Source organism: Giraffa tippelskirchi, chromosome 5 (assembly GCF_054371585.1).
Source record: "Giraffa tippelskirchi isolate mGirTip1 chromosome 5, T2T-mGirTip1v1.2.pri, whole genome shotgun sequence".
Lineage (NCBI taxonomy): Eukaryota > Metazoa > Chordata > Mammalia > Artiodactyla > Giraffidae > Giraffa > Giraffa tippelskirchi.
This window is the reverse complement of record NC_137279.1, coordinates 50713767-50730441: the sequence shown is the minus strand read 5'-3', so window position 1 is coordinate 50730441 and position 16675 is coordinate 50713767. Positions and strand designations below refer to the sequence as shown.

General features: G+C 36.9%; 1 protein-coding gene across 1 annotated transcript in view; it reads left to right on the top strand.

Moving 5' to 3' along the window:
- Window positions 1-140: 140 nt before the first annotated feature.
- Window positions 141-16675, top strand: part of DNAH14 (dynein axonemal heavy chain 14) — a 377211-nt gene continuing 360676 nt past the window's right edge. The window contains exons 1-2 of the mRNA XM_081491559.1: window positions 141-333; window positions 12295-12404. Of these exons, the coding sequence (XP_081347685.1) occupies window positions 12328-12404 (77 nt within the window). The 5' untranslated portion in view covers window positions 141-333; window positions 12295-12327. The remainder of the gene's footprint in view (window positions 334-12294; window positions 12405-16675) is intronic.

Sequence of the window (16675 nt, the reverse complement as noted above, 5' to 3'; positions counted from 1 at the left end):
CTGGGCCACAGAGCAGCGGGTAAGGGCCTCGGGGACCGCGTTCCATAACGGCTGGGACGAGGGGCCTCTGGGGGCCGGTGAGCGTTGGTTTGCGGGGCTGCCTGGAAACGGAAGGCCTCAACGTTCCCAGCTCCTGCTCTGAGTACCACGCAGTTTTCACGCCGCAGCAGTCGTTGTGCACCGCCCTGCGCCAGGCGCCAGTCAGACAACTGTCCCTTGCCCTCGAGGAGCTTGTCTTCCTGGCGCAGGGCTTGTTGGTTTCCGTTTATCAGGCTGAGTGAGCTCTCTTCTATTCCTACCTCAATGCGAGCTTGGTGTTTATATCCCCGATAAGTGAGTAATGAACTCTTAAAAAATTTGCCGCCATTTATTGAGTAATGTATACTTACAAATAGGTGTGTACACGTGACACGAATATAGATGAATATGTGTGTGATTTTATGTGGGTAAGCAGACTCTTCAAAGAATTAATGTATTTTATTACATTAATAACATTCATAGATGTACCTGCATTCATGCAATCAACTCCACTAAGATATGTATCAGTACATGTGTATGTATCATATGTGTACATAGGCAGACATTGTTGGATTTGATTTGTTAATGTTTTATTTAGGATATTTGCACTTATATTCATAAGTGTTATTGTCTATATAATTTTTTGGTGCAGTATACAGTTCTTGTGTGGTTTGGGAATCATTGCTCTTTAAGTTTCAAGGAATGAGTTCAGTGGCTTTCCTTCTTTACTTGTGAAGTTTGTATATTATAAGGATTTTCTGTTCTTTGCTTGTTTGATAAACCTCACCTATGAAACACTTTCAGCCTCGTGTCTGTTACTTTTTGGGGATAAATGAGAGCCTTTTGTGTACTTTTCTGTTTTTCCTTCATCAACTTTTAATTTTATTGTTCTTGATTGTTTTCTGTTATATTAATTTCCCTGCCTTTAAGCTTGTTCAGTTTCTAGCTTCTTTATTGAATCCTTTATTTACTTGCGATCTTTAAAGTACTAAATTAATTTAATGCCCTTCTTATTTTTAATTTCTAAGAGCTGCTAAAACTGCATCCACGAACTTTGAATATGTGATATTTTATTTTCTGAATGCTTCTAACTAGAGAGTAATTTCCATTTTTATTTTGTTTTTAATATATGGTTTATTTAGGAGTGCTATTTCAAGTCTCCAAACTAGACAGTTTTTTAAAAATCTGTTTTTATTTTTGACTTATTTATTTGCTTTATGTTAGAAAATGTAGTCTGCATAATATTGTATCTTTGAAATGTATTAAGTCTTTTGTTACCTAGCATGTCATCAATTTTTAGAAGTATTTTATGTGATTTGAAAGGAAAGTAAATTCTTTATTAGGTTCAGGGTTCCCTCTATCGTTGTTTTTGTTTAGTTGCCAAGTCATGTCTGACTCTTTTGTGACCCTATATACTGTAGCCCAAGACTGTTCATTGGGAGGGTCAAATCTTTTTTTTGCTCATTTGATCTATAGATCATTGAGATAGGTTGAAATATCTCACCATGTTTTTGTGAAATGTCAAGTTTCCTGTAATTGTAAGTATTATAGCTCTTTGATGGGTTGTCCCTTCTATTATTATGTTGAGTCTCCATTTCTCCTTATTAATGCTTTTCCTTTAAATTCTATTTTGTCTGATAGAATATTGTTAAATCAGTGTTGTTTTGATTACCATCGGCATGGTATAGTATTTTCTGTTTGTTTCTTTATTGTCGTAAAATATGCATGAGACATAATATGTCTAAATGTATATTTCAGTGGCATTAAATTGTTGTGTGACTATTACCACAGTCCATCTTTGCAACTTTCATCATCTGCAACTGAAATTCTATACTTATTTAATGCTAACTCTTCATTACTGCTTCTCTCTATCTCCTGATAGCCAGGATACTACTCTGTCTTCTTGAATTTGACTATTCTAGAAACTTCATTCAAGTGGAATTGTACAGGTTTTTGTCCTTTGTGTTTGAATTATTTACTTAGCATGATGGCTTCTAGGTTCATCCTAGAAGTGCTGTGGTGTGTGTCAGGATATCATTTTTGATATTCTGTGGTCTGTGTCATTTTTTAAGACTGAATAATTTCATTGTATGTATATACATACTTTATTTAGCCATTCATCTGTTAATGGACATTTGGGTTGTTTTTACCTTTTGGCTTTTATGAATAATGCTGCTCTGAACATTGGTGTACAAATATCTATTTGAATCACTGCCTTTGATTCTTTTGGTATTTACCTAGAAGTGGAATTGTTGGATAATATGGTAATTCTGTGTTTAATTTCTTGAAGTACCATGACAGTTTTCCATAGCAACTGCATCATTTTCCTTATTTACCAACATCCATTTCTTTATTTTGAACTTTTTGGTATGCTTTTGCTTTATGGATGTGTTTTATAAGCAACATTTATAGCTACATCGTCTAGTTTGATTGTTCAATCTGTCCTTAAATAAATGGAATGAATCTACTTTTATTATTGTGATTACTGAAGAAACAAGGCCAGATTTACTTCTCTTTCGTGTTTTTTGTATATCACACTTCCCTGTCTGCTGCTGAAATTTTCTGAATCATCTATACCCCTCCTGTCTGTCTGTCTGTCAGTCATTCTATGTGTTGTTTATTTTTCCAGCTCTGTTTAGGCTCCATAGATTATGTTTATGTTATTTTAGTGTGTTACCTTACTACATATTTGTCCGTAAATTTTTCTGACAAAGTCAATCATTTTTTAAATATTTGTTTCTATTGACTATAACAATAATCTGTTGTGTTTTTTTAATAACCAGGATCTTAAGGTAGAATACTCATTGAACTTCTCACCCAACCCTGCTATTGTTTCAGTATTTTAATTTTAAGTTTTAAAATGTAATCTTTCATTATATTTACTGACATAATACATATTTTTTAAATGGTTTTTTCAGTAATCTTTTCTGATACAATGTTCTTTCATTTAAAAGACCACTTTTATGGTGGTTAAAGGTGTGGATCCTGGATTTGTATCCAGGTCCACCCCTTATTTTGTGCATTGATTTCTTTATGTCAAGTGAGTGTAATACCAGTTTACTCGTGTTAAGTAGGTTTAAGACTAGTGCCTAACTCAAAGAGACTTTGTGAGGATTGAATAAGTAGATATATGTAACTATGTCTTTGTCTCCCATTGTTAATTGGAATTACCACAAATTTAGTGGCTTGGAGCAACACAAATGTATTATTTTACAGTTCTGGAGATCAGAAGTTTAAAATGTGTAAAATGTGTTCAGTGTTCCTTTTTGGAGGCTCTCAGGTAGAATCTATTTCCTTAGCTGTTCTGCCCTTCAGAGGTTGCCTACATTCCTTGGCTTGTAGTCCCTTCTCTTATCTTTAAAGCCTGCAGCATGGTATCTTCTCTTCTCTGACCTCGGCTTCCATTCTCACATCTTTCTCTGCCTTTGATCTTCCTGTCTCCCTCTTATGTGGTTCCTTGTGATTATGTTGAACCCACTGGATAATCCAGAATAATCTCCCTATTTTGAGATTTTAGTTTAATTACATCTGCAAAGTCAACTTATTCATGGGTTCTGGGTGGTTAGGATGTGGACATCTTTGGGGAGGCCATTGTTCATTCTGCCACCTTGTATAAGTCTTATCTCTATGTCTCTTTTCTTTGTGCTGAAGTACATCCTTAATTATTCTGTTAAGTGAGGGTCTGTAGGTGATAATCTCAATCTTTTTGCATATTGAACAATATAAACTTCTTGATGGGCAATTGTTTTTGTTTCAGCATTTTTAAGACATTAACCTATTGTCTGCTGGTCACTTTTCTAACAAACCCATAAATGGTACACTTTTGGCTTCTTTTTTTTTTTTTAACAGAATGGGTAGGATTTTCATATGCACCAGATTGTATTGTATTGTACTGTATTGATGGCATCCTGTCGTCACTGATCATTTCACGGGTATTTAAAAATTAATAAATTGTATGTTCAAGTTATAAAGTAGATACCTGCAAATTCACTGCATAAGACAAGAAGTAGGTTATTAGCAACATTTATCTTCAAATTTTTCCATTATTTTCTCTCTCTGCCTTCAATAACGCCTCAAGAATTTTGTGTTTATTACTGTCAACTGGAAGGACCACAAACTATAAAGAGGCCAAAAATTTATTAATGGGGGTCTTAGAATTGCAATTGAGGAACCACAGTTTTGGAGGAAGCCAGAACAGTGTCCCACTGGAGGAAAATGGGCAGAGTTTTTATGGAGGGAGAAACAGGAAGTTCTTGCAGGTTTAAACGAATTATCAACAGTTTGAATTGGAGGAACATTTGTTACATATATGCAGTCGGCTTATCAAGCACATCTCATATGTTACTAGGGAAAGGTATATTTTCTTTAGTCGAGAGAAGTCCAGTTCTTAGCATATTTCAGCAACTCAGCAACTGTTCAGCAGTTTTATTTTAGAGTGTTCAGCAAGAGTTCAGCAAGGGCAGTGACTATGGAGGTCCTTAGGTCTCCTTCATCCCTGATTTAGTTCTTTTAATATTATCTTGAAGTATTAGAAGCTTTTAAAATCACACATGTGTATCTACAGTATATTTCTTAGCTTAACTGTTTTTGAAGTTTACAAAAAAGAATAATATTATGAATGAGTTTTCTAATAATTCCTCTTACCAATGATATTTTACCAAGGTTAATTGTTTTATTTTTACTGTAGTGTAATATTTCATTGTGTTATTAGATCATACTTTGTTTATTCTCTTAGTGATGGGCTTTTAGTGTTGTTTCCAGCTTTTAGATAATTATGCTCAAGGCTACTGGGGAAGATCTTGTACATGTCTTCTATTGCACATGTGAAAAAGTTTTTTTTTGTGTGTGTGTGTGTATGTAGGTATGCATACATGCCAAGCATTTCATCATGTCTGACTCTTTGCAACCCCATGCCATGCTTACTTATCCTTCCCTATCTCCCGAATTTTTGCTCAAACTTGTGTCCATTGTAGGTATGTGTGTGTGTGCTAAAGTTGCTTCAGTCATGCTCTACTCCTTGTGACACTATGGACTGTAGTCCTCCAGGCTCCTCTATCCATGGGATTCTCCAGGCAAGAATACTTGAGAGGGTTGCCATGCTCTCTTTCAGGGGATCTTCCCGAGCCAAGGATTGAACCCATTTCTTATGTCTCCTGCATTGGCAGGCGGGTTCTTTACCACTAGCGCCACTTGGGGAGCCAGCCCATTGTAGGTATATTAGGGTGTAATTGCTGAGATATAGGGTAATGTTCAGTTTTAAAGAAGATGCCAAACTTTTCTGGAGTGGTTATATACTCCTACCAGCAATCTAAGAGATATTACAAATGTCCATCCTCTCTGCTTGATGTTGTCAAACTTCTTTTGCCAGTTGAATTACAGAAATGTTGACTTATACTTACGATCTTAATTTGCATGATCCTGATTACCAATGACATTGAACATCACTTCTTCTGTTTATTTCTTCTTCTGTGAAATGCCTGTACATATCATTTGCCTGTGTAATTGTTTTAGTCGGTTTTTTTTAGTGTAGTTCTTTTTTGTTCTTGAGACTAATTTTTTATGATATATATGTTAGATGTCACTTCAGTTGTTTATTGCTGTTTAACAAATCACTCTAAAATTCAGTGGCTTAAATCAAGAATGATTTATTATTTCTCTAGGCTCTAGGCTGAGAGGGGTGTTTTTGTAGCTTCATATGGCCCAGAGTCACTCATCTGACTATATTTATTTGATGGCTGGGTGAAGCTGGAAGGTTCAAAAGGTCTTCACTCATGTCTGGTAGTTCAGAACTTTTCTGTGTGGCTGATGACTTGGAGCATGCGTTGTCTCGGCAGGGTAGTTGGATTTCTCCCAGTTCTTTGCTTCAAGAGGGAGAGGGGAAGCTGGCAGGACTCTTAAGGGCTAGGCCTGAAACTGGCATAAAGTTATTTTAACAGCTTTCTGTTGGTCAGAAGAAATCACTAAGACAAACTCTGCCTCAAGATAAGGAGAAATAGACTCCACTTTGTGATAAATAGACGTGCGTGTAGGAATTGTGGTTATCTTTGGAGACTATGTACCACATATATTTTGCAGATATCATTTCACAGTATACAGCTTGCCTTTACTTTATTAAAAGTGAGATTTATCAAAAATTCTTTATTTTAATACAGTTTAGTTTATAGACTTTTATATACACTCTTGTTTAAAAATCTTTCCTTTTCCCCAATCAGAGAAATATTAAATATATTTTAAAGTTTTAATTTTGATATTTAAGTTCTTAATTACACTGGAGTTAAATTTTTATTTTGTTTTGTTTGTATATTTGGTGTGAATGAGAAAATGTTCAGTTTCTTTTTATTCCCATGTGATCCTTTTTTTCCAGATCAGTTTTTCCCACTGATTTGACTTTTTTTTGATTTTTTTTTTTTGTCATTTTCAAGTTTTTAGTTGTGGTCTATTCTTTTTCACTTAGAGAAATCCCTTTAACACCTCTTGTAAAGCTAGTTTGGTAGTGATGACCTCTTTTAGCTTTTGCTTGTGTGTAAAACTCATAATCTTTCCATCAAATCTGAATGAAAGCCTTACTGAATAGATTATTCCTATTTTCCCCCTTTTATCACTTTAAATATATCATGCCACTCTCTTCTGGCCTGCAGAGTTTCTGCCGGAAGTTAGCTACGAGCCTTATAGCCTTGTACATAACTTGTTGCTTTTGTCTTGCTGCTTTTAGTAGTCTCTTTAATTTTTACTATTTTAATTACATGTGTCTTGATTGGTCCTCTCTGTGTTGATACTGTTTGGGACTGTGCTTCCTCGACCTGGAAGCACTTTCCGAAGGTAGGAAAGTTTTCAGCTACTATGTCTTCCTTCTCTCTTCTCCTTCTGGGATCTCTATAATGTGAATGTTAGTATGTTTGATGTCCCAGTGAAAGTGAAAGTAGCTCAGTTGTGTCCAGCTCTTTGCGACCCCATGGACTGTAGCCTGCCAGTCTCCTCTGTCCATGGAATTCTCCCAGCCACAATACTGGAGTGGGTAGCCGTTTCCTTCCCCAGAGGATCTTCCCAGCCCAGGGATTTATTGAATCCAGGTCTCCCGCGTTGCAGGCAGATTCTTTACCAGCTGAGCTACCAGGGAAGCCTAGAGGACTCTTAAATTGTGATCTTTTCTTTTTTTTTTTTCTGTTCCTTTTCAGTTATTTCTACTCCTGACACAGCTGGCTGAGGAGTTATTTCGCTCCTGACACAGCTGGCTGAGGGATCCAGGGTGTCCTGAAGCTTGTGTCAATCTGCTGATGTATGGGGTCGATCCCAAGGCTGCTGCCTGAGGGGCCCAAGGTGGCTTAGGGCTGGGATTAGCCTGCTGGCAGGGTAGTCTAGGTCCTGACGTGGCAGGCTGTGAAACTGCAGTGGTCCTGGAGCAGATGCTAGCCAACTGGCATGTGAGGCTGGTTCCAGGACTAGTGCTGGCCCTCTGATGGGCAGTGCTAGAACTTGAGGTCTATGGCTACAGGGTCCAGGGTTCCTGGAGCTGGTATTTAGGCCTACCTTAGGTGGAGCTGAGGCCCGGGAGGTCTCAGAGCTAGTGCTGGTTTACTGGTGTATGTCGACTGGCCTTGGGGCTGGCTGCCCTCTGGTGGGCAGTGCTGGAATTTGGAGTCTCTGGCTATAGGGCCCTGGGAGTACAGAAGTTGATGTGTTGGCCCACTGGTGAGAGAGGACAGGGCCCAGAAGGTCCTGGGGCTGGTGCTGGCCTACTGGTGAGTGTGGGAGCTGGGTTCCGTGGTCTCTGGTGAAGAGGGTCTTGTCCTGGGGCAGCTGTGGGTTCAGCACCCCTATAGCAGCCAGCCTACTGGTTGGTGGGGCTTTCTTTGTTCCCACTTGGGCTAGTTACTTGGCCTGAGGTGTCCCAGTACTGGTGCTGACAGGTAGGTGGGTGGGGGTGAGTTCTGGCACTAATATGCTAGAGAGAAATTCCAAAATGGTGCTTGCTAGTGTCCTTGTCCTCATGGTAGAACAAGTTCCCTAAAATGACTGCTCCCAGTGTCTGTGTCCCCAGGATGAGCTCCAGTTACCTCCTGCCTCTCTGTAATGCTCTCCAGAATCATCAGATAAGGTGTGACCCAGGTTCCTTTCAACTTACTACTTTTGCCGTGGGTCCCAGAGCATGTGAGATTTTATGTGCACCCGTTAAGAGTGAAGTTCCTGTTTCACTCAGCCCTCTGGGTGTCCTGAAAGTAAATTCTGCTGACTTTCAAAGCCATATGTTCTGGGGACTCATGTTCCTGATGCAGGACCCCTGGACTGGGGAGGTTGATGTGGGGCTTGGACCCCTCACTTCTCTGTATTTGTAATTTGTGAGTTGCTCACTAGGGGTCTGAGGCTTAACTGTACCCTGTCTCTGCCCTTCCTTTTTTTTCATCTTTAGTCACAACTAAAGATAAAGGTATTTTCTGCTAGATTCCAGTCTTTCTCATCAATAATTGCTCTGTTTGTAATTTTTGTGTGCCCATAGGAGGAGGTGAGTTCAGGGTCTCCTTCTCTGCCATCTTGGCCAAATTCCTATTGATTTTGTACCCTACAACTTTACTGAATTTGTTTATTAATTCTAACTGAACTAATATTTCCATCTTCAAAGCCAGCCAGCAATAGACTATTGTGAAACAATAAGAAACACATTGGCCTCTGCCCCTGGTTCCTGACACAGGACTGCCTGAAACCCTTGCAGATTCCTGTAATATACCTTGAAGTCAGAAAGTGTGATACCTATAGCTTTATTCTTTTTTTTCCAAAAATGGCTTTGATTATTGAGGGTCTCTCATGGTTCCAAGAAAAGCATTTTTTTTTCCTGTTTTTATGAAAAATACCATTGGAATTTTGATAGGGGTAGCATTAGATCTGTTGATTGTTTTGGGAAGTATAGACATTTTAATATTAGCTACTGTAATCTGTGAACATGAGCTAACTTTCCATTAATTTTGTGTTTTTCTTCAGTTTCTTTCATCAGTGTCTTACAGTTTTCAGTGTACAGGTCTTTTAATTTCCTTGGTTAAATTTGTTCTTCAGAATTTATCTTTTTTGGTGTTATTGTAAGTGTGATTGATTTCTTAATTTCTTTTTTAGGTAGTTCATTGTTAGTATATAGAAATGAAATTGATTTTGGAATGTTGATTTTGATTCCTACAACTTTACTGAATTTGTTTATTAACTCTAACAGTTTTTTTGGGTGGAGGATGACAGAGGATGAGATAGTTGGACGGCATCACCAACTGGATGGACATGAGTTTCAGTAAGCTCTGGGAGTTGGTGATGGACAGGGAAGCCTGGCATGCTGCAGTCCATGGGGTAGCAAAGAGTTGGACACGACTGAGCGACTGAACTGAACGATGGTGGTTCTATTTTTAGTTTTTTTAAAAGCTTCTGTATTGTTTTCCACAGTATCTATACCAATTTACACTTCCTGCCAACAGTGTTGGAAGGTTCTCTTTTCTCTTTATCCTTGCCAACATTTGTTATTTGTGTTCTTTTCTATGATAGCTATTATGACAGGTTTGAGGTGATATCTCAGTGTGGTTTGATTTGCATTCCTCTGTTTGATTAATGATGTTGAGCATATTTTCATGTGCCTGTTGGCCATCTGTGTGTCTTCTTTGGAAGAGTGTCTATTCATATCTTCTGTCCATTTTTAAACCAGATTTTTTATATTGAGTTGAGTTAGCTGTTTATGTATTTTGGATATTAACCCATTATTGGTCATATCATTGGCAAGTATTTTCTCCCATTCAGTAGGCTGTCCTTTCATTTTGTCAGTGATTTCCTTTACTACACAAAAGCTTTTAAGTTTTAATTAGGTCCCATTTGTTTACTTTTGCATTTATTTCCTTTGCTGTAGGACAAGGATCCAAAAACATATTGCTATGTTTTATGTCAAAGAGTGTTCTGCCTGTGTTTTCCTCTAGGAGTTTTATAGTATCTGCTCTTAACATTTTGATCTTTAATCCATTTTGAGTTTATTTTTGTATATGGTGTTAAAGAATGTTCTGATTTCATTCTTTTACACGTGGCTGTCCAGTTTTTGTAGTACCACTTATTGAAGAGACTGTCTTTTTCTCCATTGTATGTTCTTGCCTCCTTTGTCATAGATTTGTTGACTCTTTGCGACCCCATGGACTATACAGTCCATGGAATTCTCCAGGCCAGAATACTGGAGTGGGTAGCCTTTCCCTTCTCCAGGGGATCTTCCCAACCTAGGGATTAAACCCAGGTCTCCTGCATTGCAGGCAGATTCTTTACCAGCTGAGCCACCAGGGAAGCCCAAGAATACTGGAGTGGGTAGCCTTTCCCTTCTCCAGGGAATCTTCCCAACCTAGGGATTAAACCCAGGTCTCCTGCGTTGCAGACAGATTCTTTACCAGCTGAGCCACCAGGGAAGCCCAAGAATACTGGAGTGGGTAGCCTATCCCTTCTCCAGGGGATCTGCCTGACTCAGGAATTGAACCGGGGTCTCCTGCATTGCAGGAAGATTCTTTACCAGCTGAGCTACTAGAGAAGCCTTTGTCATAGATTGACTATATGTGTGTGAGTTCATATTTGGGCTCTCTCTCCTGTTCGATTGATCTGCAATATGGATGGAGTGGAAATTAATATTAGTTACTGTGTTAGTTACTGTTTTTATGTTATTATGTTATTTTTATGTTATTATGTTATTTACTGTTATTATGGTACTGTGTCAGTACCATATTTTTTAAAAATTTTACTTTTATTGAAATATAGTTGATTTACAGTATTTTGTTAATTTCTGCTATACAGTGAAGTGACTCAGTTATACACATCTGTACATTCCTTTTTATATTCTTTGCATTATAGTTTATCCCAGAATATTGAATATAGCCCCCTGTGCTATACAGTAGGATGTTTTTTATTCTGTATATAATAGTTTGCATCTCCTAACCCCAAACTTCCAGTCCATCCCTCTCCCACTCTCCTCCCCCTTGGTAACCACAAATCTTCTCCATGTCTGTGAGTTTCTTTCTGTTTTTCAAATAAATTCATTTGTGCCATATTTTAGTTTTCACATACAATGATAATCGTATTTGTCTTTCTCTTTCTGACTTGCTGCACTTAGTATGATAATTTCCAGTCCAGCCATATTGCTGTAAAGGGGATTAGTTCATTCTTTATTATGGCTGAGTAGCATCCCATTGTACATATGTGCCACATCTTTATCCATTCATCTGTTGATGGACATTTAAGTTGTTTCCATATCTTGGCTATTGTGAATAGTGCTTCAGTGAACATCGAGGTGCGTATATCCTTTTGAACCATGTTTTTCTCCAGATACATGCCCAGGAGTGGAGTGGCTGGGTCATGTGGTAACTCTCTTTTTAGTTTTTTTAAAATTAATTAATTTATTTTAATTGGAGGCTAATTACTTAAAAATATTGTAGTGGTTTTTGCCATACATTGACATGAATCAGCCATGGGTATACATGTGTTCCCCATCCTGAGCCCCTCTTCTACCTCCCTCCCTATCCCATCCCTCAGGGTCATCCCAGTGCACCAGCCCTGAGCACTCTGTCTCATGCATTGAACCTGGGAACCTCCATATATTTCTTAATGTATTTAAATGACTGAAAAAACTCACAGCTAAAAGCTAAGAAAATTATTCTTGGCTTAAATTGTTTAGTTAGAATTTACTTCCATGCTAAATTTACTTTATTTTGAGATTTTCTGTATCTTGTTAAATTTCCGTCAGTAATCAGAAAGAGACTCTCTCTCTTGCATATTTCAAAACCCACTTGCATTTGTTCTCTTCTATTCTATCTGAGGAATTCTGGTAGTACATGAATGTGGCCTTACACTTAGTGAATGGTGAAATGAGTTCAGTGTCTTAGGCTACCAGTTCTGTTGACTTCCCTGAGTTCTTTCTGATGATTTATTCTTGGGGAGATGATGTTAAAACTTATTATATTTAGTATAGAATTTAAGGTCAATTAGAATTGTATATATATAACCCATCAATGTAAGAAGGACAAAATTGTCGTAGAGAGGAAGTTAAACAATATAGACTGCCCTGAGAAAGATAGCTAGCATTGTGAAGGCTCTGAAAATTATATTATACACAAGAAACGCTTGAAGGTAATGACAGTATTAAATTAATAAGCCTAGTGGAAAGTTGGAAACTATATATATACATATATCTATATGTATGTATATATATGTAGTTTAGAGAATCAGTAGTAATAGCTGTGAAATAATTTTTTATATTTTAAAAATAATGTGAATGTATCTTTTCAGGTCATCACTTCATAGTTTTGTTCAGAAAAAAATATGGAGACATTCAGACCCAATGATTTGACACTGGTAAATAAAGACAGGAACAAGGATAAAGGAAACTCAAAACCAAGGTAAAATAAGATATAATGAAATTAGAATCTCAAACATATCTGGCTAGTGGTAAGCCATTCTGACAATGGAAAATATAACGTATCACATGAGAATTGAATGAGGGTTGTGGCTTGTAGAAAACCTTGGTTTCTTAGGAAGTCCTTTCTGACAAGGTAGACAACTTAACACTGGATGCTGACTCCTTCTCCCAGACCAACTTTGGGTATGCCAAAAAGTGTGAAAGAAGTTGATGGGTATGAGAAACTAATCAACAACTGAGAAATCTCAGGAAGGCAAAAGGTGGGTGGTTCTAGATAAGGACTGTGGATAGAAAACGACAGCTCAGAGCAGAAGAGGGCAGCAGAGAGCAGATGAGGAAAAGGTTGGAGATTCATGTGTTTTTCTGTTTTTTCACATTTCTCAGCCTGGTGGGCTGCCGTCTATGGGGTCGCACAGAGTCGGACATGACTGAAGCGACTTAGCAGCAGCAGCAGCAGAGTGTATCAGCATACACTCAGAAAAAAATAATGGAGAAGAAAAGTTGAAAGTATTTCTGAGTTGTATTTAAACCTGATGGATTTGGAACCCATGCTTTTATGGCTCTCCTTCCTAAAATCCTGTTAAAATGATAGTAAAAAATAAGAGAATTCGAGATGAGATGCAAGCAAGTGGGAGTACCAGTGAAATTTTGAAAGCTTGAAAATAGATGGATAAGTTATCATTAATTTAGCAGAGCAGAAATTATAAACCTAAGGTGTCAGTTGGTGTAGCCCAGAAACAGGCTGATTCATCCTCCCCCATCTCCTCCCTTCTGTCACTACTCCCTCCAGTCCCACAAACTCAAGAATTAAGGATATTATATACCTCTGAAAGTGCAGAGCAGCTGAGACTGAAAACAGTATTGAAAGTTTGTATAAGAAGCAATCAGAATATGTATCTTCTTCTTCACCTCTCATGGAGAAGGCAGTGGCAACCCACTCCAGTACTCTTGCCTGGAAAATCCCATGGACGGAGGAGCCTGGTAGGCTGCAGTCCATGGGGTTGCGAAGAGTCAGACACGACTGAGCGACTTCACTTCACTTCACTTCACTTCACCTCTCACAGCCGAAAGATTATTTCTTTCTTTATTCTCAGAATAAATCTGAGAACAGCTGAAAGTAGATTAATGTATTCAAATCAAAGAGATCTTTAGTTTTCTTCTTTTGTTTGACTTTGAGAAAGCTCACAGCTAAAAGCTAAGGAGATTACTCTCTGGGAAATTGACCAGCCAAAAGGAAAGATGTACAGATAATGACAGTAGGAAATACCTAACAAAATTCCCAGATTGCCCCAAAGTCAAATCTACCAGTTGAAAAACACCAGTGCATGAAGAGTTGTGTCATTGTTATTTTAGTGGTGACTCATATACAACCAGCAAACTATGATCATTTGAGGATTGTTTATAGCTTGATAGAAACCGAAACAAATCAAAGAAGCTTGGAGGAAATACATCATACAGGGAGAAGAAAACTTCAACATCCACCACCACAAAACTATCATTAAATGATTGGACAGTGACAGAAGAAACAGTTCACATTTAGAGAATAAAAAATGGAGCATTTGCATAAAAAGTAGTTTTGAAAATTTAATTATATAATAGCAGAAGTGAAACTTAAGAGAACAGTTGAAAGGTAAAGTTGAAGAAATTTTCCTGAAAGAAAAATGAGAAAATAGAGATGAAATATAGAGAAACAGCAAGAAAAGGGATCCATAGACAACAAAATAAGATGGTAGAAATAAATCTCCAAAATGTCTGTAATCACAATAAATGCAAATGGATTAAACTTTTTCTTTTTAAATGTCAAGTTGAATTTAAAAAAATGCACGGTGTGGAAGCATCCTAAAATGCAAAAGGATAACAACAGATAAAAATTAAATAAAAGTTATACCTTCTATTTCAGAGTATATGGAACAGTTGTAATGCTGTGCCATTTAAGACCATAAACCTTGTTTAAACAAATTATCAATATACATTGCATACTCTTTAATTACATTAGAACTTAGTTATAAGAGTTTAACTAGAAACCATTTGGAAATGAAACATAATATCTGAAAAAACAAATACTTTTCTAAATAACTAGTTGGTGAAAGGAGGACCTTTAAAGGAAATTAGGAAAAAAATCTTAGAACTGAATATAGTAATAGAAGGAAGAAAAGAAGAATGGAAGGGAGCTTATACTGCATTAGTAACTACGTCACACATATAAAAATCGTGTGTTTAGGGATAAACTTATAGTCATAACACTGTGTATTAAAAGATGAAAAGGGCTAAAAAATTAATGAGTTAACAATCTACTTTAAGTAGTTAGGGGTAAGAATGTAGAACAGAATAAATCCTAAGAAGGCAGAAGGAAGAAGATAAAGATTATCAGAAATTAACATTATAGATATCAAAGATAATCAAAGAAAAACCGGCAAAAGCACCAGTTGTCAATAAAATTGGCAATCATTTGATCAGATCAACCAGGAGAAAGACAGAGAAGTCACAGACAGACGGGGTTGTGACATTGCACAACCCCAGGAAGCACCATTCACGATGTGTTCTCTTTATGTGCTGCCTCCTGAAACACAAATCTAGGGAGAGTAGGGTGATGATGTAGTAGTGTCATACAGTGGCTTTGTAACTAGATCAGAAAAGGGAGCTAAGTACAGATCTGCAGTTAAAAAGATAGCAGTAAATTAACTATTTTGTGGCAATAAGTTGAAAGCTTACACAAAATATAAAAATTTTAAGAAAAATGTAAATATATAAAATAGTCTCAATAAATAATAGAAAGATGAACTTTCTTTTTACCACTTAAATTGTTGAATTAGTAGTAGTGAATCACCACCACTCCCATTGCTCTTTCTCCTACCACCACAGACCACACACATCAGGTCCAGAGAAACTGACAGCTTGAGTTTCTAGAAGAGTGAATCCAATTGTATACAACTCATTCCACAGAATAGAAAAAGAGAAAGTAGTCCCTTAACTCAGTTTTTGAGGGCAGTTTGTATGATTCTACAAATAAGTTTCATGCATGACCTTAGATGCAAAAAAATCCTAAATAAAATATTAACCTACCAATTAAAGTAGTGTATATTAATGGATGATACATCAAGATCAAATTGTGTAGTTTATTTCAGAAATGCAAGTTTCAATGTTAGAAAATCTATCAATACCAATTAAAAGATGAAAGAGAAAGATTTGATAAAATTTAATATCTGTTAATGATAAAAACTCTTAGGAAACCACTTGATTAAGGGCATTTACCAAAAACCAAGAGCAAATAACATATTTTGAATGATCAAGTGTTAAAAGCGTTCCTTTTAAATTCAGAGGAGTGACAGGAATGCTTGCTTTGTTGCCATTTCTATTCAGCCTTCTATTATAGGTCCTAAGGAAGGAAAAGAAAAAAGACAAAGAAAGAAAGCTATAAGGTTTGAAAGATCAGAAACTGCAGTTATTCATAAATTGTCTACAAATAAAGTACAAAATAATTTACAAAATTTTATAATTAATAAGTGAATTTATTATTAGCAAGGCTGCTAGATTAAAATCAGTATTTATAAGTGAGTGTATTGCTTTTCTATTGTCCAGCAATAGATTGAAAATATAATTAAACCATAACTATCATTCATAATAATAATCAAAAATAAGGTACCTAAAAAATTCTTTTAAAAAATGATGTGTTTGCATGAGAAGATACTCAACATCAGTAAGTATTAGAGACATGTAGATCAAACCTACAATGGGGTATCACCTCACACTAGTCAGAATGGCCATCATCAAAAAATCTACAGACAATAAATGCTGGAGAGGGTGTGGAGAAAAGGGAATCGTCTTGCTCTGTTGCTGGGAATGTAAATTGATATAGCCACTATGGAGAACAGTATGGAGGTTCCTTAAAAAAGTAGAAATAGAACTACCATATGACCCAACAATCCCACTACTGGACGTTTACCCTGAGGAAACCATAATTCAAAAAGACACATGTACCTCAGTGTTCATTGCAGCGCTATTTACAATAGCCAGGACGTAAAAACAATCTAAATGTCCATCAACAGATGAATGGATAAAGAAGATTTGGTACTTATATACATTGGAATATCACTCAGTCATAAAAAGAAATGAAATGGATCATTTGTTTATGTGGATGGACCTAGAGTCTTTCATATGAAGTGAAATAAGTCAGAGGGAGAAAAACAAATATATATTAACACCTATATGTGAAATCTACAAAAATGGTACAGATGTACCTGTTTGCAGGGC